Source organism: Geotrypetes seraphini, chromosome 2, assembly GCF_902459505.1.
Source record: "Geotrypetes seraphini chromosome 2, aGeoSer1.1, whole genome shotgun sequence".
Taxonomy (NCBI): Eukaryota; Metazoa; Chordata; class Amphibia; order Gymnophiona; family Dermophiidae; genus Geotrypetes; species Geotrypetes seraphini.
The window spans coordinates 517110142-517137529 of NC_047085.1; the positions used below are offsets into that span (position 1 = coordinate 517110142).

At 44.2% G+C, this 27388-nt stretch overlaps 1 protein-coding gene across 1 annotated transcript; it reads right to left on the bottom strand.

The window, feature by feature from the left end:
- Positions 1–1084: 1084 nt before the first annotated feature.
- Positions 1085–25437, bottom strand: LOC117354656 (gastrula zinc finger protein xLCGF3.1-like; the record flags this gene model as incomplete). Its single annotated transcript, XM_033932502.1, has 3 exons — positions 25245–25437; positions 24886–25012; positions 1085–2064 (listed from the first exon to the last, which is right to left on the bottom strand). Coding segments are annotated over exons 1-3 (1131 nt in total), but the record flags the coding sequence as incomplete, so codon positions are not given.
- Positions 25438–27388: the final 1951 nt, after the last annotated feature.

Below are 27388 nucleotides of genomic sequence, written 5' to 3' on the forward strand. Positions count from 1 at the left end.
CAATATATCTGAATATGTTTTAAGCTATCTAGGAGGCCAGGGGACTGGTGAATGCGATGATGGTCCCCTCGTTATCCTCATTGCAGTGACTTCACTATATTTTGGGTAACATGGTCTGAGCACTTCACCATAATATTTTTGTAAAAATATATTTTTTATAAATAACATAATTTAAAAATAACACGATAATATTATATGATAACTGTGAATACATGAGCAGAGAGTAATAGTGTCACAGAATAATCCATTTTATCTCCCAATTAAGTAGAAAATTTTATCCTGTGTGGATCATTTCGTGACTTTTTAGACCTGAAACCTGAGTGAATCCTTTATTACACTCACTACATGTAAATGGCTTTTGTCCTGTGTGGCTCATTTTGTGACTTTTTAGACTTGAAAGCCGAGTGAAGCTTTTATTACACTCAGTACATTTAAATGGTTTATATCCTGTGTGGATCATTTTGTGGCTGTTTAGATTTGAAAGCTGAGTGAAGCTTTTATTACACTCAGTACATGTAAATGGCTTGTGTCCTGTGTGGATCATTTCATGACTTTTCAGAGTTGAAAGCTGAGTGAAGCTTTTATTACACTCAGTACATGTAAATGGTTTGTGTCCTGTGTGGATCATTTTGTGTGTTTTTAGAGATGAAAGCTGAGTGAAGCTTTTATTACACTCAGTACATGTAAATGGATTATGTCCTGTGTGGATCATTTTGTGTGTTTTTAGAGCTGAAAGCTGAGTGAAGCTTTTATTACATTCAATACAAGTAAATGGCTTTTGTCCTGTGTGGATCATTTCGTGACTTTTTAGACCTGAAAGCTGAGTGAAGCTTTTATTACATTCAATACAAGTAAATGGCTTTTGTCCTGAGTGGATCATTTTGTGACTGTTTAAATTTGAAATCCAAGTGAAGCTTTTATTACACTCAGTACATGTAAATGGTTTGTGTCCTGTGTGGATCACTTTGTGTCTTTTTAGAGCGGAAAGCTGAGTGAAGCTTTTATTACACTCAGTACATGTAAATGGATTATGTCCTGTGTGGATCATTTTGTGTGTTTTTAGAGCTGAAAGCTGAGTGAAGCTTTTATTACACTCAGTACATGTAAATGGCTTTTGTCCTGTGTGGATCATTTCGTGACTTTTTAGACCTGAAAGCCGAGTGAAGCTTTTATTACACTCAGTACATGTAAATGGTTTGTGTCCTGTGTGGATCATTTTGTGTGTTTTTAGATTTGAAAGCTGAGTGAAGCTTTTATTACACTCAGTACATGTAAATGGATTATGTCCTGTGTGGATCATTTTGTGTGTTTTTAGAGCTGAAAGCTGAGTGAAGCTTTTATTACACTCAGTACATGTAAATGGCTTTTGTCCTGTGTGGATCATTTCGTGACTTTTTAGACCTGAAAGCTGAGTGAAGCTTTTATTACACTCAGTACATGTAAATGGCTTTTGTCCTGTGTGGATCATTTCGTGACTTTTTAGACCTGAAAGCCGAGTGAAGCTTTTATTACACTCAGTACATGTAAATGGTTTGTACCCTATGTGGGTCATTTGGTGACTTTTTAGATGTGAAAGCCGAGTGAAGCTTTTATTACATTCAATACAAGTAAATGGTTTGTGTCCTGTGTGGACCATTTCGTGTCTTTTTTGAGCTGAAAGCCAAGTGAAGCTTTTATTATGCTCAGTAGCTGGAAATGGTTTCTTATTTTTATGACCCCTTTTGTGCATCTGGAGTTCTTTCTGGTCTGTTTTTCTTTTCCTCTTGCCATGGTGGGATTCAGAAGTCACTTTATCACTATTACTAATTTGGGAGGGTCTCTGGTTCTCAGGGCTGTCACTGAGCTCCCTGTCATTTCTCTCACAAGAAGGGCCTCTATCCATTGAGTCTTCTGCAGAGTTTCTCTGTTCCCTTGATTCCTGCTTACAATTCTTTGTGTTAATAATTTCAGGCGTCTGGGAAATATTGTCATAGACGTTTTCTGACTGTGTTTGGATTTTCTCCATTTCTATAGGACCTTCTTCTCGATTCTCTGTTCTCTTCCATTCATGTCGGTTCTGATGATCTGTTGGATATAAACAGAAGATATTTCTCATGAGTTAGAAAACGGCAGTGATTTTTAACTCGTAAAACCTGTGTATAATGAGGAAAGATAGATGTCGCAGAAAGATTTTCTATGTGTGGCTTGAGAATGGGTCAGTTTCCTACTTGCAAAGCATTTTTTCAAGCATTTATCTTTTGACAGTGCCAATTTGTGAGCGGTTCCTTGGCAATGGCAGTGTGGAGAGTTAAGGGAGTCAATTCTCTCTAGGGCAGCAAATATCCGATTGCTCTATAGATTTTGCATGTAGGTATAAGAATCACCTATAGCCCACTCGTGCATCACCTATTTGCACACCACCCACTTGCACGCAATAACTCTTAGGCATTATCTTATGGAATAGCACTTAAGTGCATTTCCGAGCAGTCCTGCCAAATCACCTCCGTTGTGGCACGTAACTTCTGTTTTAGCATGAAAGTTACACGCCAAAGTGGCATTTATGTATGAAATCTGTTTAATTAAAGTTATCAAAGGCAACAACCATCAAATACAATGCGGGCATGTCACAAATACAATCAACTGTTACAAGTGAAAACCATTAACCCCACCACCTCCCTCTACCCCACCCTAGAATTGAATAGAAAACCAGTGTTATTGAACCAAGAAAATAAATAACAGGGAAAAGAATACGAGACAGAGCAATAATTCAATAATTATACATCAGCAATTCCAAATACCCCTCCCCCCCACTGGAATAATTCAAGAGGTAAAGCAAAGAAATCCAACAGCACAAACCTACCCAATAGGAAAAGCCCCAAGAGGTTCAATGCAAAAGACAAGAAGTCAGGGTCCTGGACTCTGATGGGTCCTGAGAGAAACAATGATGGACTTCCCCCTCCCACCCCCCAGCCCCATCAGAGAGCTACTAGACAGCAAACAAATCATATTTAAAAAATTAAAAAAGGGGGGAGGGACTAGGAGGACATGAGGAATGGCCAGGAGAGCCGCAGCAGCAGGAAAGAAGCTCGGTGTCGCCAACCCCCCACAGCTCCAGGCCGATCAAACCTTTAAAGTATTAAATATTAAACTGCGAATATGGGAAGACAAGGAATAAATATAAGGTCCCAAAACCTGCACAAAAATTTTAGATTGTTGTAAAGAAGCACGCACCCATTCCTTCTCAAGCAACATCAGAGCATGTAGCCAGTTACGCCAAGCCCAATAAGAGGAAGAGCGATCAGAGACCCATTCTCCCAAAATAACCTTCTTAGCCATCAACCTGGGCTTGTGCAAAAACAACTTGCCCACCTCAGGTAGGAGCCGAAAAGCTTCAAATTTATCCAATAAGAATCCCACTGGGGTAACTGGTATAGGTCGGCCTAATAAACTTTCTAAATAACAAATCACTCGTCTGCAAAAGGACTTAACCAAGAGGCAACTCCAAAAAGCATGAAAAAAGGTCTTGGATGCAGTTTTACATTTTTCATACTGATCTAAGTCCGCCAAACCAGAATGATATAATTGAACCCGCATAAAATACGCACAATGCAAGACCCGGAATTGACACTCCCAGAGATTCACAGATATAGAGAGGGACGGGATCCGATTAATAAGACAACCTATATTAAGATCAGTCAGCAACAGCCCCATTTCCGGAGCACAATGATCACACAAGGCCTCCCAAGACCTCAGCATCACCAGAGAGCAGAGAGCCTTGTGGAGTGTCGAAAATGAAAGACTGGCATTTTTGAATTGAGCAAAAAAAGTTCGGAGTTTATTCCAGGTTCCCACTGTAAGCCCTCTCCCAACAAAGATCGCACATAATGATATAGTTGCAGATATACAAAGAAGTTTGTGGCCCGAATCCCTTCTCGGAATTGAAAATCCCACCAGGGCATAAGGACACCACCAGGTCGATGTACATGTTCCAACAGAGTCAATCCCAACTGTGTCCAACGTTGAAATGGTGAAGAAGTTATGCCCAGGGAAAACAAAATATTGCCCTGGATAAGTAATTGATCAGACACCTCCGGCTGCCCTCCGATGTGCAAGACCAGAACGTTCCAAATATCGCAATAAATTAAAATGCAAAGGATGATAAAAGGCTCGCTCATACTCAAAACAGGTATATTTATCTTGCTCCAGAATCCAGTCACCAAGATAACAAAGCAAATAAGCCTGATTATACCTCTGGAGATCAGGGACACCCATACTCCCACCTGACCAAGACCCTAATAAATACCGAAAGGCCATTTGAGGTATTTTTCCGCCCCATAAAAAGTTAGTCAAAAGCTGATAGAGAAGGCATATATTTATTTATTTATTTATTCATTCATTCATTATTTATTTAGCCCATCCTCCCAAAGGAGCCCAGAATGGGTTACAAGAGTCCATTCACAGTATAAGCAGGACTAACTTTGGTGGGAAAAACAAACTTGGTGTACATAGAGGTATAAATTTGAGCTTTTACAATATAGTCTTAACAAACAGATTTGGAAATATAGACTTAGGGCCTGTTTTACAAAGCCGCGCTAGCGGCTGCAGTGTGGTAACGGCCCCGAAGCCCATAGAGATTTAAAAGGCTTCGGGGCTGTTGCCGCACGGCTTTGTAAAACAGGCAATTAGTGAACATAGGGTGTTTTAAAATTTCAGCATAATCCGAAAAGACATAGCCTATGGTTGTTTAAATTACATAATTTTCCGAATGGACATAGGTAAAATAGCTTTGTAGGTTTGTGCGTCATTGAAGTATGGTGGGTTTTTGGTCCGGTGGTCTGACGTAAGGATCAATCAGGGATGCAGATGTAAGCTGAGCTAGATTTGTAAAAAGGTTTTCAAGGCCTTCCTTAAGTTCCATGGACTGTTTAAAGACCTGACAGATGGGGGAATGATGTGCCATAATCTGGGTATGACATTACATTAGTGATTTCTATTCTGCCTGTGCCTTGCGGTTCTAAGCAGATTACATTAGAAGATATCTGGACATATCCAGGAAAATTACATAACAAAGAAGAAAGGATATTTCAGGTTACAATAGAGAATTACATAATGTTGAAGGAAGCAGGTTTCTGGTTACAAATGGTGGTTACATGTTGAGGTTTCTGAAGTTTTGTGATGTTGAGGATATCTATCAGCAGGTTACAGTACTTTAAAAGGGAGCTGGAATCTGGTTATATATTGGGGATTTGGTTTGAAGAATTGACTAGAAGGTGCCATAGGGGTGGTGTATTCGCGAGGAATAAGCAGTTGGGATAGGAAGGAGGTTAGATTGATGGGATGTATTTTTTGAATATTAGTGTTTTGATTTCTTTTCGGAACACTTTAATGTCTGTTGTTTTGGTCATCAGCTTGGAGATGGCGGGGTCAAGTTTCACTGCATGTGTCGCTAGAAGATTGTCGTATAGTTTCTTGCGTCGAGTGCCAATGAGTGGAGGATATGTGAATATGATTTGAGTTCTCCTTATTCTGGAAGAAAGGTTACGGTATAGGCGGTTGTTTAGGTAGATGGGTGCACAAGGTAGATGGGTGTAAAGTAACACAAAGTAACACCACGTAAAGTTATGTAAAGTTATGTACGAAAAGTTATGTAAAGTTAGGTATGCAAAGTTTGTAAAGTTATACAAATAATTGTATTGTCATCGCCTGGAAATGACCAGCCATCTTCTAATGTAATCCGCTTAGAACCGCAAGGCACAAGCGGAATAGAAATCACTAATGTAATGTAATGTAATGTAATGTGCAGTTCCATGGGTTACTTTAAATAGTAGACAGTATAATTTGAATTGGGTTCTTGCTTGTATCGGTAGCCAGTGAGACTCTAGGTAGGCATTGGTGATGCGGTCAAATTTACTAAGGGAGTAGATGAGTCTGAGAGCTGTGTTCTGAACGGTCTGTAGTTGTTTTATCATGTTGGTTGGACATGGTAGGTAGAGGCTGTTGCAATAGTCTACAATTCCTAGCACAAGGGATTGGACTATGATCCTGTATTGATCTTTGTTAAAGAATTTTCTTTTTTTTTGTAAGTTTCGCATGGTGAAGAATGCTTTTTGGGTAGTTTTGTGGATTTGTGTCTCCAATTGTGCAGCATCTATCTATCAGTACTCCCAGAGTGTGCTCTGTATTGGGTATTTGGTTGCATTTACTTCCAGTTCAGTTATGGATGGTTTTTTATCCTTTTCTAGCAGTAGGAATTTAGTTTTATCCAAGTTCAGCTTCAACTTATGGTTAGTCATCCATTTTTCCACAGTTTCCAGTGTTGTTTCCAGGCGTCCTGTTGAGACGGGGTCTTGGATGTCAAAGGGGAGGAGGATGGTTATGTCGTCCGCGTAGCTGAATAATACTATATTTAGGGCATCTAGAGTTGTACCTAGGGAAGCTATGAAGAGGTTGAATAGTATGGGTGATAGTGGTGACCCTTGTGGCACTCCGCAGGGGTTTGACCATGAGTCGGATATAAGATCTTTTGACTTAACTCTGTATGATCTTGTTTTAAGGAATCCTTGGAACCAGTTGTGAACCCTACCTGAGATCCCTATGGCGTCTAGTATCTGGAGTAGTTTGGAATGGTCTACTAGGTCGAATGCTGCTGAAAGATCAAGTTGGATGATTAGCATCCTGTTTCCTTTGCTGAGGTGCTGTCGGGCTATATCCAGTAAAGATACAAGTAGTGTTTCCGTGCTGTGGTTAGTTCTGAATCCAGATTGAGACGGATGCAGAATGTTGTGGTCTTCTAGGTAATTGGAGAGATATTGTGCTACAAGACCTTCTATTAGTTTGACGTATAAAGGGATTGAAGCGATGGGTCTGTAATTTGCAGGGTTGTCTATTGGACCTTTGAGGTCTTTCAGTATAGGAGTAATTATAATTTCACCTAGTTCTGACCATTGTACCGTTGGGAAGTTGGTCCAGGTTCTATCTGCTGAAATGGCTTCATCTATTGTGGGTTTTATTAGTATCTCGTCTAGGTTGTTTAGTGAGTTGTTGAATGTGGTTCTGATTGTGGTGATTTTGTGTTTGAAGTGGTCCGCTTATTGGGGAGCTGTTGGAGACTGGTTTCCTTGTGTGGCTAGGAAAGGTTTGGTATCAGTGAGATTTCTTACAAGGTTGAAAAGTTTTTTTGTGTCTGGTTTTTCGGTGCCGATAAGTTTGGAGTAGTGGTCTTTTCGTTTGTCCTTCAGTTTGATTTTGTATTGTTTGATTTGGATTCTCCATGCTGTTTTGGTGTAGTCTTGTTTCTGTTTTTTCCATATCCTATCTAGATGTCTACATTGCCTTTTTAGATGGAGGAGTTCAGAGTCAAACCATTTGTCTGATGGTCTACATATTTTATTTTTAGTTTTTATTGGGGCTAGCTCGTTCAAATAGATTCACTAAGAGTACGCCAGAGATTTACGAATTCTTTAGGGTTATTGGAGTCGATTGCGGGGTCTACTGTGTCCCAGAATGTAGTAGGTTCGATTTTCTGTCTGGTCTTGATGAGTGTTTTGTGGGGAGTGAGTCGTGGCGCTTGGCGCGTGGCTAGCGTGCTGTTTATGGTACGATGCAATGGATGTCAGAAGCATGATAGTGCAGTATTTTTGTAGCGCCAGTTTTTCATATGGTTCTGGGTAATTCTAGTTAGAGACAATTCTGTGTCAGTTAAGGACCACGCCCAAATAGAAGCATACGAAAAACAGGTGAATAAAACATTTAAATATAATGTAGCTAAGGCCAGAAGAAAAAACACACTAAAGATTAATATAAGGAAAAGAATGGTGTTTTTTTTGTGTATTTTGCTGTTGAGCTAAATCATAGTGGAAATCATGACTACATGAGACATGGAGTCCAGTTTAGGTTCTTTACAATAACTGTCCTGTCTTAGGCCAGCATCTTGTGCCAGTGAATAGTTTCTGTTCTTTGTTCAGCTTCCCGCCTTTAGCCTCGTGGTTCTAATTGAAAACAGATGTGCTCAGGCTAGTTAGAAAAAAGCATATTAGATTCCATATTCCAAACTGAGATATAAAATGTATGAAGTATGAATGGCCAAGATATGAATGAAATTATGAATGTTTGGGGCCCCTGAATGTAATATGTGGTGATATGATTGTGGAAATATAAATGGTTTATGTTTATAAGCAGAAACATTAAGAAAAAATCCTGAGCACGACATCTGGAAATGATTAGAGTCAGTCTCAAGAATAGGGAGAAGGGGGGGCCTTGGAAGCCCACGCTTCAGGAAGAGGAGAGGGGGATTTAACCCCCCCTTCTTTCTCCTGAGTAAGATTTCTGTGTAAGGCTGTGCAATTTGAATCTGTCAGCTTAGGAGTTTTTTTTCCTTTAAGGCTCAGAACTTGTCAGCATGGAAGGACTGAGAATTTACCATGTTAATAATTGTGAATTCCTTTGAATGTTAATGTTAATTCAGAAATCATCTGAAACTTTGTATAACTTTTAAACATGGAGGAATGTTTCTTTGTCTAAACTTTAAGACCACCCAGAGAAATGTTATTGGTCGTCAAACTTGATGATGTCACTAAACCAAAAGTTATATAATAGACTGTAATGAGATAGAAAAACGAGACCATTGTGAGAAGGCCAGCCTTTGGCCACGATGATGATCTCCCATGAGCGCAACGTAAGCAATTATGCTATTCTTTTGATCTAATAATGGGAAAATAGAACCAATAATTCAATAAATCCTGGTTATAATTTTAAAACCTTGCGCTGGTGTCATTTTGCATGTAGAATTATTTTCAAACCTGAAGCTTTCACAAATGGCGTCAATGCCCCATGCTCAGGAGTGGGTTTGTTGTTATTTTGAACCCAGTTGATAGTGAATGTATATTTATAATGGTCTGACCAGAGGGTAGGATGCCAGGAGCCGTTGGAGATGTGGATATTTTGTGTGTGGAGGTTAGGAGATGTATATGCAGCAATATCAAGTTGGTGGCCCTTTTCGTGTGAGGGTTCGGGGTTGAGGATCTGGTAAGATAGGGTATTGAGGTATGAAAGTATACCCGCTACTTGTTTGGAGGCGTGGTCTTCTAGGTGGAGATTTATATCTCCAAGGATCAAGTTATGTGTGGAGGAGAGAGAGTTCTGGAAGATGAATTCTTCGAGTTCTTGTTTTGAGGTGTTCCATTTTCCTGGTGTGATGTAGCAGGGAAGGCAGTTCAGATTTCCTGTGAGTGAGTTGTCCTAAAGTTGGCAAGCTAGAAGGTCTAGGTGAGGGGTGGAGTGCTTGGCTAGGACTTTTAGGTTGAGGTTGTTTTTTACTATGACATGGGCTATTTCAGATGTGAGTGAGCATCCGGGTGGAATGGCTAGCCGTTTTTCTGCTTGGGATCTCAATGATCAGTTGGGGATATAAATTTGTAGTTTTGATGTTATGTAGCTTGGTGTCATCTTGTGGATGTCTTGAAAGCTAGAACCAGGGATTTAAAGACGCAACGTTTTTGGATAGGCAGCTAGTACATGGATCTTAGTGCTGGGGTGACGTGGTCATGGAAGCCCAGGTTTTTCAGGAGTCGGATTATCATATTTTGCACGCCTTGGAGATGGGGAGATGGTTTTTGCGGTTAAGCATGTTGCAATAATCTAAGCGGGATAACACAAATGCATATAGTAGCTGGGCAAAATTGTTCTCTGAAAAGTAAGCACGGATGCACTTTAGCTGGTGTAGGTAATAGAAACATGAAGACACTAATTCTGATACATGATCTGAGAGCGACAGGTTTTAGTCAAGAATCATTCCCAGGCTACGGACATTGTCTTTGAATGTAAGGGTGTCATTTCTCCAGGAGAGGAATGGGAGGGGGTATGTGCAGGAATCCTTGTGTACCCAGAGAAGTTTGGTTTTTGATGCATTGAGCTGTAGTTTGTTTGCAGTCATCCAGTTCTTTATTTCAGTTAGGCAGCAATGAAGTTTTTTGATTTGTGCATCTCGATGTTGACCTAGGGCAGTGGTAAGCAAACTCATTAGTCAAAAGAGCCAAAGATCAGCAGTACAACCATTAAGATTTCTTTTGAGAGTCAAATTTCTTTTCAAGAACCATGTTTTTAGGAGTCAGATTAAACTAGCTACTAACATTAAATAAAACCACATATCATAATAATAATTTTATTTATTGGCAAAAAAATCTTTTTCTACCGTTTGTCGTTTCTGCTTTAATCATCTTGTCTTCACTCACTTCTTTCTAACCAGCATCTCTGTCTTCCATGCAGCATCAGCCCCTTCCATGTCTGCCCTCTCTCTGTCCCTGCCATCCACTGTCCGCCCTCTCCTCGTTCTATATGGCATCTTCCTTCTTTCTATGCTCCTTCCATAAACTGTCTATCTTGTGCCCTTCTCTCCTTTGTACATGACTCATTTTAGATCTTCCACCTCTCCATTTTTCTCTGGCACCACCCCCTCCCCTTTGCTCTGGCATCTCTCTCTTCTCCTTTCCTTCCCACCCCACGGTTTGGCATCTGTCTCCTTCCCTCCCTTCCCTGATTCCCTGGCATCGCTCTCCTTTCATCTCTCCCTCCCCATCACCTCCTTCCTTTTCCATTGGTCTGGCATACCTTCCTCCTTCCTTCCATGACCTGGCATCTTGATAGCCAGAATGTTCCTTTTCAGAGAGGCCCCAACACGGCAGCTGTCCTCACAAGCTGCCAGCGGCTGCCCAAAGTTTTTCTCTGCCGCAACTTCCCATTTCCGACAGGGCAGATCGGCGCAGAGAGAAAGTTTCAGGGCAGCCACCGGCAGTTTATGAGAATAGCTGCTATGTCGGGGCCCCTCTGGAAAGGAAAATTTAGGTGTTTAATAAAGAAGTTTGGATCGCAGGGCTTTTGGGTCCTAGGCACGTGCAGACCTGCATTCATGTGGCTAAAGAGCCACATGTGGTTTGCGAGCCACTGACCTAGGGGGAGAAGAGCTGTATGTCGTCTGCATAAGAGTGGATTTTGATTTGATATTTTTCTGCGATGTCGAGTACTGGTTTGACATACAGGTTGAAGAGGAGTGGGGCCTGTAAAACATACAACCATTTTGGAAAAATAATCAAATGGAAAAGATGAATACAGCCATGTAGGGAAAGTGGAAAAAATTTCCAACTATCTAGGTGCTAACAAGTATAATCAAAAAGCAGATGTAAGTTAGCAGCCTGGAGCGAGGCAGTCGAGGAGGTCAGCTGGACACCCAAGTATCGGAAAGCCATGTCAGCCCACTTCAACGGAAAATGCCCTGGCCAATGATCACGTACCACTTGGGACATAGGGAGAGCCAAAGACTTTTCCAGATTTAACTGAAAACCTGAAAAATCATCATATTCAGCCATCAACATCAGTAAAGCGGGAAGAGCGGATTCCGGGGTAGAAAAATGGACCAAAATATCATCCGCAAAAGCTGACAATTTAAACTCCGTCACGCCAATACGAACCCCACAAACCTCTTGGGTCTGTAATATATCCCGCACCAAAGGATCCAAAGTAAGTATAAACAACTGGGGGGACAAAGAGCAGTACTGCCGGGTACCCCGCCGAATCTCAAAGGATTCAAAAAGCAACACGTTGACCCAAACCACTGCTAGCAGGGAGGCATATAACACAGAAATAGCATCCGAAAAAAATTCTGTGAAACTGTAATGGCGGAGTGTGACAAATAAAAAATTCCATGAAATCCGATCGAAGGCTTTTTCAGCATCAAAACTAACTAACAAAGATGGCACTTGGCGAAAAGCCACATACTCCAGTGATGTTAAGATTTGGCGAATAGTACGAGCTACCCGTCGACCGTGGACAAATCCCACTTGAGGAGCAGCGATGAGGTCAGGAAGAACATGAGCCATGCGATTAGCCAAAATCTTAGCAAAGAGATTAGCTTCAACGTTAAAAAGAGAAATCGGCCGATAAGAGCTTGGCAAGGTGGGATCCCGACCTGGTTTCAAAAGCACAATATGAGCCTCCCGCAAGGATGATGGCAAGGACCCCTTGCGACATAGGTATTAAAGGTAGAAGTCAAAATGGACAATTTCCATCGAAAGCAGTTTATAGAACTCAGAATGAAAACCATCCGGTCCAGGCGCTTTCCAAAGTGGACTAGATTGGATGACCAGAGCGACCTCATCCGCCGTAATAGGAGCATTGGCTTTAGCAGGTTTAGAGCATAAAAGACACCAAAAGGAGTGTCACCGAGTGGTTAGGAAAGCAAAAAGTGAATATGAAGAAAGACTGGCAGGGGAAGCAACAAACTTCAAATCATTCTTCAGGTATGTCAAGGGGAAGCAACCAGCTAGGGAGGAAGTAGGACCCTTGGATGATGGAGACAGAAAGGGAGTGGTAAAAGAGGAAAAGGAGATAGCGGACAGGTTAAATGAGTTCTTCACGTCAGTTTTCACAATAGAGGACACAACCAACATTCCAAAACCCAAGGAGATCGGAGAAGGAGATCAGGATGAAAATCTGGTCCAACTAGAGGTGAGCAAGATGGATGTCCTCAGGCAGATAGACAGGCTAAAGTGCGACAAATCGCCAGGTCCGGACGGCATTCACCCAAGGGTACTCAAGGAACTAAGGAACGAAATAGCTGAGCCACTTCGACAAATATGCAACCTATCCCTAAAAACTGGAGAGATCCCAGAGGACTGGAAAATAGCAAATGTCACGCCCATCTTCAAGAAAGGCTCAAGGGGAGACCCAGGAAACTACAGACCGGTGAGCTTCACCTCGGTCCCTGGAAAGATGATGGAAGCGCTGATTAAAGACAGCATTTGGGTACACATCGAAAACAATGGGCAACTAAAGTCGAGCCAACATGGCTTCTGCAAGGGCAGGCCATGCCTCACGAACTTATTATACTTCTTTGAGGGGATGAACAGCCAGGTGGATAGAGGGGAATCCATAGACATCATTTACCTTGACTTCCAAAAAGCCTTCGACAAGGCACCACACGAAAGACTGCTAAGAAGCTATGGAACCATGGGGTGCAAGGGGAGGTCCACCGATGGATCAAAAACTGGCTGTCGGACAGGAAACAGAGGGTTGGAGTAAAGGGCCATTATTCAGATTGGCAAAGGGTCAAGAGCGGAGTTCCACAGGGGTCGGTGCTGGGACCGCTCCTGTTCAATATATTTATTAACGACCTGGAGGCGGGAACAAAATGTGAGGTTATTAAATTTGCGGATGACACTAAATTATACAGCAGGGTCATAACCATGGAGGACTGCGAAGACCTCCAAAAAGATCTGACAACGCTGGAAGAGTGGGCCAAAAAGTGGCAAATGAGCTTCAACATAGGGAAATGCAAGGTCATGCATATTGGGAAAAAGAACCCAATGTTCACTTACAAGATGGGGGGATCACCGCTAGGGGTGAGCAACCTTGAAAGAGACCTGGGAGTGATGGTGGACACAACATTGAAGGCGTCGGCGCAGCGCGCCACAGCCTCAAGGAAAGCGAACAAAATGTTGGGTATCATTAAGAAAGGTATCACAACCAGGACGAAGGAAGTCATCCTGCCACTGTATCGTGCAATGGTGCGCCTGCACCTGGAGTACTGTGTCCAGTACTGGTCGCCGTACCTCAAGAAAGACATGGCGGTACTTGAGAGAGTCCAGAGAAGAGCAACTAAGCTAATAAAAGGTATGGGGGACCTCTCATATACTGACAGACTGAAAAAGCTGGGGCTTTTCTCCCTGGAAAAGCGACGACTCAGGGGAGACATGATAGAAACCTTCAAGATCATGAAGGGCATAGAAAATGTGTATAGGGACAGATTTTTCAAACTAAGGGGAACCACAGGTACAAGGGGGCACTCAGAGAAATTGAAAGGGGAAAGGTTTAGAACAAACGCCAGGAAGTTCTTTTTCACCCAGAGGGTGGTGGATACATGGAACGTGCTGCCGGAGGATGTGATAGGCAGAAGTACGCTACAGGGCTTCAAAGAAGGTCTGGACAGGTACCTGGAGGACAAAGGGATTGAGGGATACAGATAGGAGTAGAGGTAAGGTTATAGGGACAGGATTAGAGGTAAATTACAAAATTAGTCAGAGACCACTGTTCAGGCAGTGGGCCTGATGGGCTGCCGCGGGAGCGGACTGCTGGGAAGGATGGACCTCTGGTCTGCCCCAGTGGAGGCAACTTCTTATGTTCTTATGAGTATCTGATGTTGAGAGACAGACACGCGAGGAGTACCAATATTATCCACGTATAGCTCACTCGATAGGTCAAGATTTACAGAACCCCTATACAACTGCTGATAGAAGGAGCAGAAAACCTTTGTGATCCCAATGTCAGTACTAACCAACCTGTGCCGTCCCCCACCACCCAAAGCACTCACCTAGAACTATCCGAAGTGTGCACCAAATTAGCCAAAAGCCTCCCACCTTTATTACCATGCAAATAAAATTGGTGTTTAAAATATTGAAGAGAACGTGCAGTCCGGGCCTGCAAGAGCTCTTCCAAGGAGGCCTGGGAGGCCAGCAAGTTGCTTCTACATTGAGAATCGGGGTGGCAAGCATACCAAATGCGATCCGCCCGCACCTATCTATCTAAACGAAGGATTGCCCGATCTCGGGCTTTATTTTTAAAACTAGCATAGGCAATAATTTCCCCCTGTAACACTGCCTTGGCCGCCTCCTAGTATAAGATCAGATCCTCTAGATGACCCATTATGGACCTGATAGTCTTTCCACTTGGTAAGTAAATGATCAAAGAATCCTGGATCTTTGTAAAAAGCCGGCGGAAACATCCACCTTCGGGGACCCGCACACCCCACCTCCAGAGTACTCCAAATGAACGCGTGATCATAGACACAATAAGGCCCAATCCCCATAGCTCCCATAGAGGAAAAAAGAGAAGTAGACAAAAGCCAATAGTCAATCTGAGATTGAGTACCATGGGCGCGCGACAGGTGGGTATAGTCCCGTTCTCTGGAGGTCTAATGAAAAGCACAGATAAGAAATACCCTTTGTGGAGACCACTCGCTCCTGCGGGCAGAGTGCAGTCTTGTCCAGACTAGGGTCATGGACCATATTAAAATCACCCTCCATCATCAGACGGATACTCGGAAACCGACTCAAAGCCTTAAATAAACCACTATACAAAAAACTTATAAAGCTCATAAACATTTGGTGCGTAAATATTGCAGAGGAGCAGCATCGTCCTATTCAAAATAATGTGAGCAAATACAAAACAACCAGAAGGGTCTGCATAAACCTCTTTCATCTGTAAATCCAAAGATTTCCGAATGAGAATCAGAACTCCCGCCTTTTGATTCACTGCTTCAGCACCAATCGCCCGGCCCACCCACCACCGGTTGAATTTCTCATGTTCTAGAGAGGTCAGATGCGTCTCCTGTAAAAAAGCAATATCTGCCGCGTGACAATTCAATGTCTGCAATATCTTTTGTCGTTTAACAGGTGAGGTGACCCCATTAACATTCCAAGACATAAATTTTACCATGGAGGTTTGTTGTAGACGAATAAAAAAATGAAAGCCAGCAGTAAAAACAGGAAGGCGGTGGGTCTGTCCCAGCCTAGAGAACCACCAGCTCAGCAGAGAGCTCAAAATATAATTCAAAGAGACCCAAAGTCGAGAGAGAAGGCAGCTGACCCCGAGAGAATAGCCCCCCGGCCACTCCTCACTCCAAGGACACAAACCAGAACAAAAACTACAAAAGACACAAGAGACCCCATGTGTCAAGAGGAGGAAAAAAAACCCTCAAAAAGGAAAAAAAGAAAACGATCAAAGACAAGCACCCAACCAACCTCTCCCCCCTCCAACACTAATGCTCCAAAAGCACTGTTGCCCCAGAGAACAAAGTAGGGTAGCCCCTAGCTACCCAGAACCCCTCTCAGCAAGACAAAAGTAGGGAAATGCCCTGCAAGGAGCAACACGAAGCAAACAAAAGGATGTCCTGCCTACAATCCTATGCCCATCCCTCAGCCAGAAAGGGAACATAAGAACATAAGAATTGCCACTGCTGGGTCAGACCAACGGTCCATCGTGCCCAGCAGTCCACTCCCACAGCGGCCCTTAGGTCAAAGACCATTGCCCCAACAGACTAGCCTTACCTGCGTACATTCCGGTTCAGCAGGAACTTGTGTAACTTTGGCTTGAATCCCTGGAGGGTGTTTTCCCCTATAGCAGCCTCTGGAAGAGCGTTCCAGTTTTCCACCACTCTCTGGGTGAAGAAGAACCCAAGGCCCCTCACCACCCTCCCAAGGAGCACCAGAAAACCCACCAACCCATCAAATCCTCCAGCACAAGCACTCTCTCTACAAACTCAAACTAAGACAGAAATATAAACAAAAAGTACAACCACCACTCAGCAACATAGCCTTAACCCATTCCACACAGGCAAAAACATATTAACACTCAACCTCCCGCATACCCAAGAAAAATTACAGACTTAACATTCAGGATTTTTCTTTTGGAAGCTCAATTATTTTGTTCACGGGGGATGATTATGGACTACATGATGTATGAGGCAATTCTCATTCAGACGCATGTCTGGTACTAGTCACCTTTGAGATTAAGCCTGAGCCAGAGGTTTACACAATTTATGACGGGCTAATATTGATGTCCTCTATTCTAACCCCAGTGTCCTTCCAAGGAACAATTATTTTGCCAGACTTTCCTTCTCAGGTCTAAGGAGGTTTAGCCAATCCTTTAGCAGTATCTTGGTTAGGTTTATATTGGCTATACAATTCAAGAGCGTTTTTCTTTTTGCTCTGATGAGGACCAGCCAGCACGGTTTCAGCAAAGGAAGATCTTGTTTGACAAACTTGCTGCACTTCTTCGAGGGAGTAACAGGCAGATAGACAAGGGCGACCCGGTCGACATTGTATATCTGGATTTTCAGAAGGCATTTGACAAGGTTCCGCATGAATGACTACTTTGGAAAATTGCGAGCCATGATAAAATACTCATGTGGATTAAAAACTGGCTGAAGCATAGGAAACAGAGAGAGGGGGTAAATAAACAATACTCGGACTGGAAGAGCTTCACCAGAGGGTGCCGCAGGCCTCATGCTTGGACCCGTGTTCTTCAACATCTTTATAAACGATCTGGACATAGGTACGACGAGTGAGGTGATTAAATTTGCGGACGATACGAAGTAATTCAGAGTAGTGAAGACACAGGGGTATTGCAAAGATTTGCAACATGACATATCAGGCTTGAGGAATGGGCATCAACATGGCAGATGAGGTTCAACGTGGATAAGTGTAAAGTGATGCATGTAGGTAACAAAAATCTCATGCACGAATACAGGATGTCCGGAGTGGTACTTGGAGAGACCTACCAGAAAGAGACTTGGGAGTTCTGATCGACAAGTTGATGAAGCTGTCCACGCAATGTGTAGCGGCAGCGAAAAGGTCGAACAGAATGCTAGGAATGATAAAGAAGGGGATCACGAACAGATCGGAGGTTATCATGCCGCTGTACTGGGCCATGGTGTGCCCTCACCTGGAGAACTGCGTACAGAACTGGTCGCTGTACATGAAGGACACGGTACTACTCGAAAGGGTCAATGAAGAGCGACTAAGATGGTTAAGGGGCTGGAGGAGTTACCATACAGCAAAAGATTAGAGATACTGGCTGGACCTCTTCTCCCTCAAACAGAGGAGATTGAGAGGGGACATGATCAAAACATTCAAGGTATTGAAGGAAACAGACTTAGTAGATAAGGACAGGTTGTTCACCCTCTCCAAGGTAGGGAGAATGAGAGGGCACTCTCTAGAATTGAAAGGGGATAGATTCCGTACGAGCATAAGGAAGTTCTTCTTCACCCAGAGAATGGTGGAAAACTGGAACGCTCTTCTGGAGTCTGTCATAGGGGAAAACATACTCCAGGGATTCAAAACAAAATTAGACAAGTTCTTGCTGAACCACAACGTACGCAGGTAGGGCTGGTCTCAGTTAGAGCGCTGGTCTTTGACCAGAGGGCCGCCATGGACTGCTGGGCACGATGGACCACTGGTCTGACCAGCAGCGGCAAATCTTATGTTAATTTACTGCGTGCTTGTACGTGGTGAGCGTGTTGTTGGGGCAGCGGCTGACTTAGGAGAGGAGAGGTGAAGCCGCGCGCATTCTCATTCAGGATGGCGTCCAGCTTAGATGGGAGCTGGGAGGTGCTGACGGACGGCAGAGGCATCGGCCAAAGCGGGAGGGCAGCCGCACGGGGACCCCGAGACAAGGAAGGCACCACTTTGGAATCGCTGCAGCACCCGCAGGCAAGTATTCTCCCCTGGGCCACTATTGCTGAGTGATCGTTTATTGGGGCAGTGCTCGGTTTATGACACAAAAGTTTGCTGAGTGTTTTGCTCATCTTGCAAAACACTTGCAAACCGGTGCACTCGTAAAACGAGGTACCACTGTACATCCATGGGGATATTTTAATTATGTGATCATTAACTTAGACCCCCTGAGGAAGGCTCGCCAGAGCCAAAACATAGACCGTGTTGGGTTCGTCTCTACCAACTGCTTTCACAGGGGATGTATTCCATTTGACCTTTGAACTTTATCTCATAATAAACATATCTCAAGAACTTTGTATTCCATTACATTTGTATTACATTACATTAGGAATTTCTATTCCGCCATTACCTTGCAGTTCAAGGCGGATTACAAAAGAATTATCCAAGATGTATTACAACAAGAAATTATAAAAAAAAAAATTGGTCATTTTCAAAGAGAGTAAGAAATGGGTAAGGTTATTTGTTTGGGGTGGTTGGCTTTAGTGAGAGGTGGAGTTTGAGACTTGCGGTATTATTTCTTTTTTCAGAGTTTTCTTGAAGAGTATGGTCTTTATTTATTTTCTAAAAGTCTCTTGTAGTCGAGGGATGCCGACAGTAGATTGGCGATTTGGTTGTCTAGTTTGGCTGCTTGAGTGGCCAGGAGGCCATCATATAGTTTTTTCCGTTTGACCTCCTTAATTGGGGGGTATGAGAATGGGGTGTGAGTTTTCCTATGTCTGGTTGCGGTGTTGTGGATGAGGCAGTTATTCAGGTAGTTTGGACTGTCTCCATATAAAGTCTTAAATAGTAGGCAGTAGAATTTAAATTATATTCTTGCTGGGATCGGAAGCCAGTGCGATTGGAGATATGCTTCTGTAATGTGATCATGTTTCTTTAATGAGTAGATGAGTCTTGGTGCTGTGTTTTGGATAGTTTGTAGTTGTTTTGTTATGGTTGTAGGGCATGGGAGGTAGAGGATATTACAGTAGTCAATTAGGCCTAGTATTAAGGACTGAACTATGAGCTGGAACTGAGTTTTCTCGAAGAATTTCCGAACTTGTCTTAAGTTTCTCATGACTAAGAATGACTTTTGTATTCATTCTGGTTTTGGTTTTCATACAATATAAAAGGAATCCAATAATGCTGAGTGCACTTTTTCATTTATATTAGCCGTCTCGAGCTTTGCGGTCTAACAATAAAAATTGTTTAAAAGTACCCTCTCTGAAACATCTGAGACTGTCTCGTTTTCGTAATTCCATGATAACTCTACAGGGTGCTATTGTCTGTTGAAATTAAGTGTTTGAAAGACTCGCTGTAAACTTAATGTGTCTTAGTTTGTCTATTTTAATTATGCATGTTTTATTTTGTATCTCGCTCAGAATTGTTGGATAATAGCAAGTAAGAAAAATTTTTATATGAATAAATAAATATCCTTACAGACGGCCATGAAATTCCTGTGCTTAACCCTTCAGGACCCACCACACTACAGACAGGGGCTCCTCTAACCCCTTCTCAACAGCCCTCTCCCCAGGGCACCGACATTTAAGCACCATTTGCAAACTTAAATGTACAGAGCACTAGCCGTAATGTGGGTGGGTGTGGGCTTACATGCCTGACTGAATTTAGACTGAAGCTTAATTCAGAAAAAAAACAAAATTCTTTGTAGCCTCACCACACCCACTTGTCACTAAAACATCACTATGCATCAACAAACTCAGTTACCCTATTCAACCTACAATGAAGGTTCTGGGGGTAATACTGGACCAAGGCCTAACCATGAAAGACCAAGTGGACTCATTGGTTAGAAAGGGGTTTTATTACTCTCTGGAAGCTTCAGTCCATTAGAGCATACTTTGACGCTTCATCATTCAGGATTCTGGTACAATCCCTTATACTAAACCATCTTGATTACTGTAATATCGCCCATCTGGCAATCTCCCAGAAGAACATGCAGAGACTACAACTGGTGCAGAATGCGGCGATCAGATTGATTTTTGGGTTGAAGGACTCCGATCACATAACCCCTTCCTAACGACTCCTGCACTGGTAGCCGATGGAAGCACGTGCAAAGTAAAGCTGGGATGTTTTTGCTTTAAGGTACTATACGGTTTAGCCCCTAAATATATAACTGACCTCTTCTCCTTCTCAACCAATAGACATAAGAGAAGCTCACACCTGAAGTTTGTCTCCCCACCGGTTAGAGGATGTAAATTTAAAAGACACCATCAACATCTTTTCTCTTATCAAGCAGCATTATGGGGCAAAGACCTGGAAAAATTACTTATGCATGCAAATAACTATGCGGAATTTAGGAAACACCTAAAAACATATCTGTTCTTGAAGTACCTAGGTAGCTGATCTGCACAATCTCTCCCACAACAACTGATCTCATAAACTGTTAGTCACTAAATCTCCAACTATGTAAGTTCTACTCAATTTGTAGCATTTTTTTTTTAAATCATTGTAAACCGTATAGAACTTCACGGTCCTGCGGTATATAAACTGTTAGTATTATTATTATTAAGTGATAGGAGAGTTCAGTGGTAGTTTATAACGTACATGCACAGTAGCACATAAGTGCAAAGGAGGTGTTCACTGGGGAGGGACATGGGCGGGTGCAGTTACAAGCTTAACTTACAGAATAAGCTCTACGTGACAAGTTAAAGTGACAGATTGAGGTGTTCGCATTTATTGCAGACAACATGCAGAGACCCTATAGCTTCCCAGGCTTCTGCACACAGCCCAGGATCTGGCACTACAAAACACGCCTTCCTTCTAACTCCCTCACAACACAGTTTCTGACATGTGAAATTGCAGAAACACAGGAATCTGGATCTTTCCTTCCCTCCAACTTTCCAGAGCTAACACTGTGTGGCCCATAGGTTAAGCCTTTGCATTCAGGCCAAATGACTGATCCTCACCAATAAAAGGCTAGAACCCCCAGTGGCCCGAAAAGCCCATGTACTGGAGACTTACCCTACAAAAGGTGTCTAGAGAAGGTAATTTTACCCCAGTCCATAGAAACATAGAAAAATGACGGCAGAAAAGGGCCAAAGCCCATCAAGTCTGCCCACTCTAGTGTAGAGGTCTGCACGGGAACGGGGATCGCGGGGATCCCGCGGGTCCCGCGGGGATCCCGCGGGTTCCCCCCCTGGCCCACGGGACTCCCACGGGGACGCCCCCTGGCCCACGGGACTCCCACGGGGATGCCCCCCTGACCCACGGGACTCCCACGGGGACGCCCCCTTGCCCACGGGACTCCCACGGGGATGAAAACAACCTACCTAAATTCTGGCGATGCAAGTCTGGCGTCGCGTCGGGAAATAGCCATGTTGAGCAGTGAGCTCAGCACGTACACAGATGAAAGCCTTGCTTGCTGATTGGTCCGGCGGCCCCGCCCCACCGTGCCGCCGGACCAATCAGCAAGCAAGGCTTTCATCTGTGTACGTGCTGAGCTCACTGCTCAGCATGGCTATTTCCCGACGCGGGCATTAGGCTGTTTTTTGTCATTTCGGGTGGGGGATGGTAGCGGCAGCAGCAGCCTGAAAAAGAAATCATCCTGGCCGGGTTCGGTGTCATGCTCCGGAGCTTCTACAGCCTTCCTATCTCCCTCTCCCTTCTACCTGCGGCTCTCTTCGGCAACTTAGCAGCAACGATCGACACAAGCTTCTGGCGTCGGGGCCTACCCTCTGCGAGTCCCGCTTGTTTCAACTTCCTTTTTCCACAAAGGTGGGACTCGTAGAGGGAAGGCCTCGATGTCGGCAGCTTGTCTTGATCACCGCTGCTGACGAGTTGCTTAAGAGAGCAGGGGGGTGTTGCCAGGTGCAGGTAGAAGGGAGAGGGCCAGATGCAGGACTCGTGGGTGAGGGAGGAGAAGAGAGAGGGGAGAGAAACAAAAGGAAATATTTCATACTGGGCTGGGCCGGAGTGGAGAGAGGGTGGAAAGATTCTGGCTACAGGGTGCATTAACAAAGGAAAAAGGGGGAAAGCTGAAAATGGAGATAGTGACACAAAGAAGAGAAAGGGTAAGCAGGACCTTCTGAATAAGGATAGAGATACAGAGGGGACATGAAGAGGAGGTGAAATAGAGACATAGAAGTAATGCTGAAAAAGTGTGTGTGGGGGGGGGGAGATAAAGACATTGAAAGGGCAAATGGTGAATATGGGGTAAAGACAAGGACAGAGACAAATGAAGATTCTGAAAAAGTGGTGAGATAGGGATATAGGTGAGATGGACACAAAGAAGGGTGATGCTGGAAAATAGGTGGAATGGTAATTCTGACAGACACAGAAGGGAAATGCTGGATCAAGGAGAGATGGGGCTCAGGCTGGATGGAATGAGGAGAAATGCCTTGTTGGCCCGGAACTTCCTCTCCTACGTCAGAATTGACGTCAGGGAGCGGAATGCTGGTCAGCGCGACGCTTCTGCAGGGAAAGCTTGGGACAGCGGTGGCTTGGGGACTATTCCCCGATGGCGGTGGCAGCAAACCGAGTGGCTTGGGGGAGGGCACGGAGAAAGAAAGAAAGGGGGCAGACAGAGAGACAGAAAGAAGGGGGAACAGGGAGACAGAAAGAAAAAGTTGGGGGAGAGAATGAGGTCTGGAGGAGAGGAAACATACAGGAGGCTGAAAGAAAGGAAGAAAGATTGGATGCACAGTCAGAAGAAGAAAGTGCAACCAGAGACTCATGAAATCACCAAACAGCAAAGGTAGGAAAAATGATTTTATTTTCAATTTAGTGATCAAAATGTGTCTGTTTTGAGAATTTATATCTGTTGTCTATATTTTGCACTATGGCTCCCTTTTACTAAACCGCAATATTGTTTTTTAGCGCAGGGAGCCTATGAGCATTGAGAGCAGCGCGAGGCATTCAGCGTAACTCCCTGTGCTAAAACCTACTATTGTGGTTTAGTAAAAAGGGAGGGGGTGTATTTGTCTATTTTTGTATTTTGTTACCGAGGTGACATTGCATAGAGTCATCTGCCTTGGGAAATGTATATGGCAGATATCTTTGTTTTGTGTTCAAAAGAAAAGGAAATGCATTTCTGGTTTTATTTCTACAGTGTTGAAGTACTTGTTGGCCCTTGCTGTGACTGGTGGGGATCCCCAAGCACCGCCAGCAGAGGACCTCCTCTAGAGATGGTCAGAACTCCCCTCCACCAAGCGCAGCAGTCGCTGGCAGCATCCATGAGCCACTGAGGTGCCAGCATCTGTGACTCAGGGACGCTACTGCTGCCTGCCAAGCTTGGCAAAAGGGACCCCAGGCCAACTGCAAAGGAAGTCCTCAGCTGACAGTTTGTGGGTTCTCATCAGCTGAGTATTTATATTTTATATTTACATTAGAGGTTCTGGTAGAAACCCATTTACAAAGTATGTATTCTTCCCAATTAATATTTCCAAATTAATAGTCTCTTTGCTTATTTGTAAATGGGTCTCTACCAGAGCCTTTAATTCAGTAGCATAATTAAATAAAATAACTATTTCTGAAGTTTATAGGGAAGGATGGTGACGGAGGGGATTCCTCGCGGGGACGGGTGGGGACGGAGGGGATTCCTCGCGGGGACGGGTGGGGACGGAGGGGATTCCTCGCGGGGACGGGTGGGGACGGAGGGATTCCTCACGGGGACGGGTGGGGACGGAGGGATTCCTCACGGGGACGGGTGGGGATGGGTGGGATTTTGGCGGGGACGGGTGGGGACGGGTGGGATTTCTGTCCCCGCGCAACTCTCTACTCTAGTGACCCTTCACCTTGATTTTGCTGACCACCCCCTGCCTTTATTACTGCACTCACCTAAGCAGTTGCTTTTCCCATGTTCTCTTTCCTCTGATCCTGGTTCACCCCTGATATAGGGCTCTTCCCCTCGTTCAATGTGGGATATAATTTTAGGGATGAAGGCCAGAGAACCTGTTGTTAGGGCAAGAAAAGCGCATTTTCTTATTTATATTATAATCTAATCCCTACTGTAAATAGTGCAATGTATTATCACCTCATTTTAACTTCTTTATACCTTATACAAGTTTCCTTGTTCACATCTAGAACAAGGTGAAATAAACACACTGAGCATGGTCAGACTGATGTGAGCTCGGAGAAAGGGCAGGAAGCCAAAATCACTTTTCTACATCACTCTCCAGAGAAAACTTTCCAGCAACTAATCAGCATTTCAGAGATTATCTTTACACAATACGATAAGGATTTATTTTCCATGTTTAACATAATAAATGATGGCAGATAAAGACCTGCGTGGTCCATCCAATCTGCTCAACACTCATGATTAAATTAAAATGTCTTTTTTCCTGCTTTTGAGTATGTTACAGGCAGCTTGTGGCGTCCATCATTGTTGCCGGGGGACACTGTGCCTCTTTGGGTAGGAGGTTTATCCCTGTGTTTTTTCATGCTGTAGTTTACTTGTGGTAGAATTGTTTTTACTGTTGCCAGCTTTATTCATTGAATGCAACTCACAGAGCACAGTGGCATCCCCTTTGCTGGGAACATTTCCTTCATTCTAAATATAGCTGTGTTTTTTTAATTGGAGTAGGTTGGCTGGATCCCCCTGACCGCCTGGGGCCCGAAGCATGTGCTTACTGAGCCTACTCTTTAATCCGGCCCTGCCCACTACTGCTAATAAACATATAAGTTTATCCCTTACCCAGAGAGATCAGGATCTCATAATTCTCCTTCATCACCTCCCTGTAGAGCTCCTTCTGCTCTTCATCTAAATACTCCCACTCCTCCTGGGAGAAAGAGACAGCGATCTCCTCAAATGTCACCTGCATCTGAAAGAGAAACCAGAAACACACTCAGCATTTTCTGCAACTCTTCCAGGAAGGGCTGGTGCTCATTGGGGAGGAGGAAAATGTACTAGTGTGCATGATTTCCAAAGACATAAGCCACAGTCCCAGAACAGTTCTATCTGTGCAAGAGACACCAGTCCCAGCCCAAATCTCTCTCCTTCCCCTCAGGAGGGTCCCAAAGTGAAGCTGCAGCAGTGTTTGCAACAAGACCTACCTGGGCAGAAGCTCCTGCAGCCATTTCCCAGGATCAGAAATGCATCTGGGGCTCTTTCTCGGGCTCAGGGTTTGTTTCTTGCACAGTTGGAAGAAGAGACAAAAGGGCCGAAGCCGGAAGTTTCCGCTCCATCCCCGAATTAAAGGAAGTAGAAAAGACTCGTTTCCTGTTGGGCACAGGCGGATGACATCACAAAAGAGAGGCGGAGCTTCACTGAGCACTCGGTCTACAGAGGAAGGCAGCCTTTTCTTGTTAGTTCCGCCCCTTCCAGTGCTGATTGGTGAGACAGTTGCTGGGGTGGAAGAGGAGTTAAGAAGTTCCGCCCACTAGCAAGGAGAAGGAGGGGTTTTAGCTTCTTCTGGCACTCATTGGTCAGAATGTTCCTGGAGGGGTTTTAGCTTCTTCTGGCCGTCATTGGTCAGAATGTTGTTGGAGGCGGGAAAGAGCCAAGGAAGGCGGGAAGCTCTGCTCTGGTGAACTTCAGGCCTGGCGGCGCTTCACTCTGAGCACTCGGTTTACTGAGGGGAGGCAGTCTTTTCTTCTTGGTTCCGCCCCTTTCAGTGCTGATTGGTCAGACAGTTGATGAGGAGAAGAGTAGTTATAAAGCTCCGCCCACTAGGGGGAGAAGGAGGGGTTTTAGCTTCTTCTGGGCACTCATTGGTCAGAATGTTCCTGGGGCGGGGAGAAGGAGTGGTTTTAGCTTCTCCTGGGCACTCATTGGTCAGAATGTTCCTGGGGCGGGGAGAGGAGGAGTTTAAGGAGGGAGGGAGGAAGGGAAAGGCGGGAAATTGTATAGTCCTGTCTGCTCTTCAGCCATTACCAGCTCTGGCTCCTCATAAGTGGTCAGTTCCCGTGTTCAGCTTCTCTCTGCTGTTGTGGAAATCAGATTGTGGGACGGAGAAAGTGCTTCTATATTATGTGTACAGTGCTGCCTATCCCTAGCAGCACTATAGAAATAAGTGTAGTCGTCAATGTTCAAGGTTCGCTCCTTCCAGTCCAGGAGGGGGAGGAGACTCTGCAACTAGGAAATGTAGTCTGTTCCTCAATGAGAAGCTCCGCCCTCCTCTTTATGATGTCATCGGTCTGTATCCTTGTAAAAGCTCAAATGAGCTAAAACTCTCCAGTCCTGATCTCACTTTCTGCCCTTCTCTCTTTTCCCCCAGCACTGCAAGAGAGAAACCCTAAAGCTTCTCCCCTGTAGCCAGAGAATGATCCTGATTCATTTCTAAATCCTGCAAACAGCAGAATCTTCTGCTAATGCAGAATATTTAATCCCAGATTCTCATTCCCTGATGAATTGTCTGCCCATATCCCATCTTAGGAATAGCTTTATGAAGACAGTGACCCCAGGTAGGGTTACCAGGCAAACGGGAAATCCCAGACATGTCCTCTTTTTCAAGGATTATCTGGGTGTTCAGATGTTTGGGTTTTTTTTAAATTGGGGTAGTTGATCCAGTTTGAGCCAGCATTCCCACCTACCATCTACCCTGGCCCGGATGCTATAATTTAATCTTCAGGCAGCCGGCATTAGCAATAAGGCAAGCCTGCCCCCAAGCCTGCCGCCTCACAACAGCGACTTCCTGTTCTTGAATGGTTTGACTCAATGCTTGTCGAGTGAGGCAGGGCGTCATAGCCGAAATGAGCCAGTCGTCCAGATAGGGGAAGATGGACAGTCCCAGTTTGCGAAGATGTGCTACTATGGGGATAACACATTTCGAAAAGACCCTTGGTGCGGACGAGAGGCCAAAAGGGAGAACCATGTACTGGTAGTGACGTTTCAGAAACACAAAGCGAAGATATTGTCTGTGAGAGGGATGGATGGAAATATGAAGATACGCATCCTGCAGATCTATTGATGTGAGCCAAGTGTTGACTTGGAGAAGCGGAGCAATGGCGGATACCGAGAGCATGCGGAACTTCTCCTTCAATATGAATTTGTTTAAGTTCTGCAGGTTCAAAATCGGACGAGCACCTCCTGTTTTCTTCGGAATGAGGAAGTATCTTGAATAAAACCCCTGGCCCCACTGGATTTCGGGAACCGGCTCCACGGCCTGAATGTCCAGCAGTCGAGATAACTCTTGTTGCAAAGGAAGCAGATGAGATGGTTGAATCAGCTGCTGGGAAGGGGGGCACCATGGAGGGGG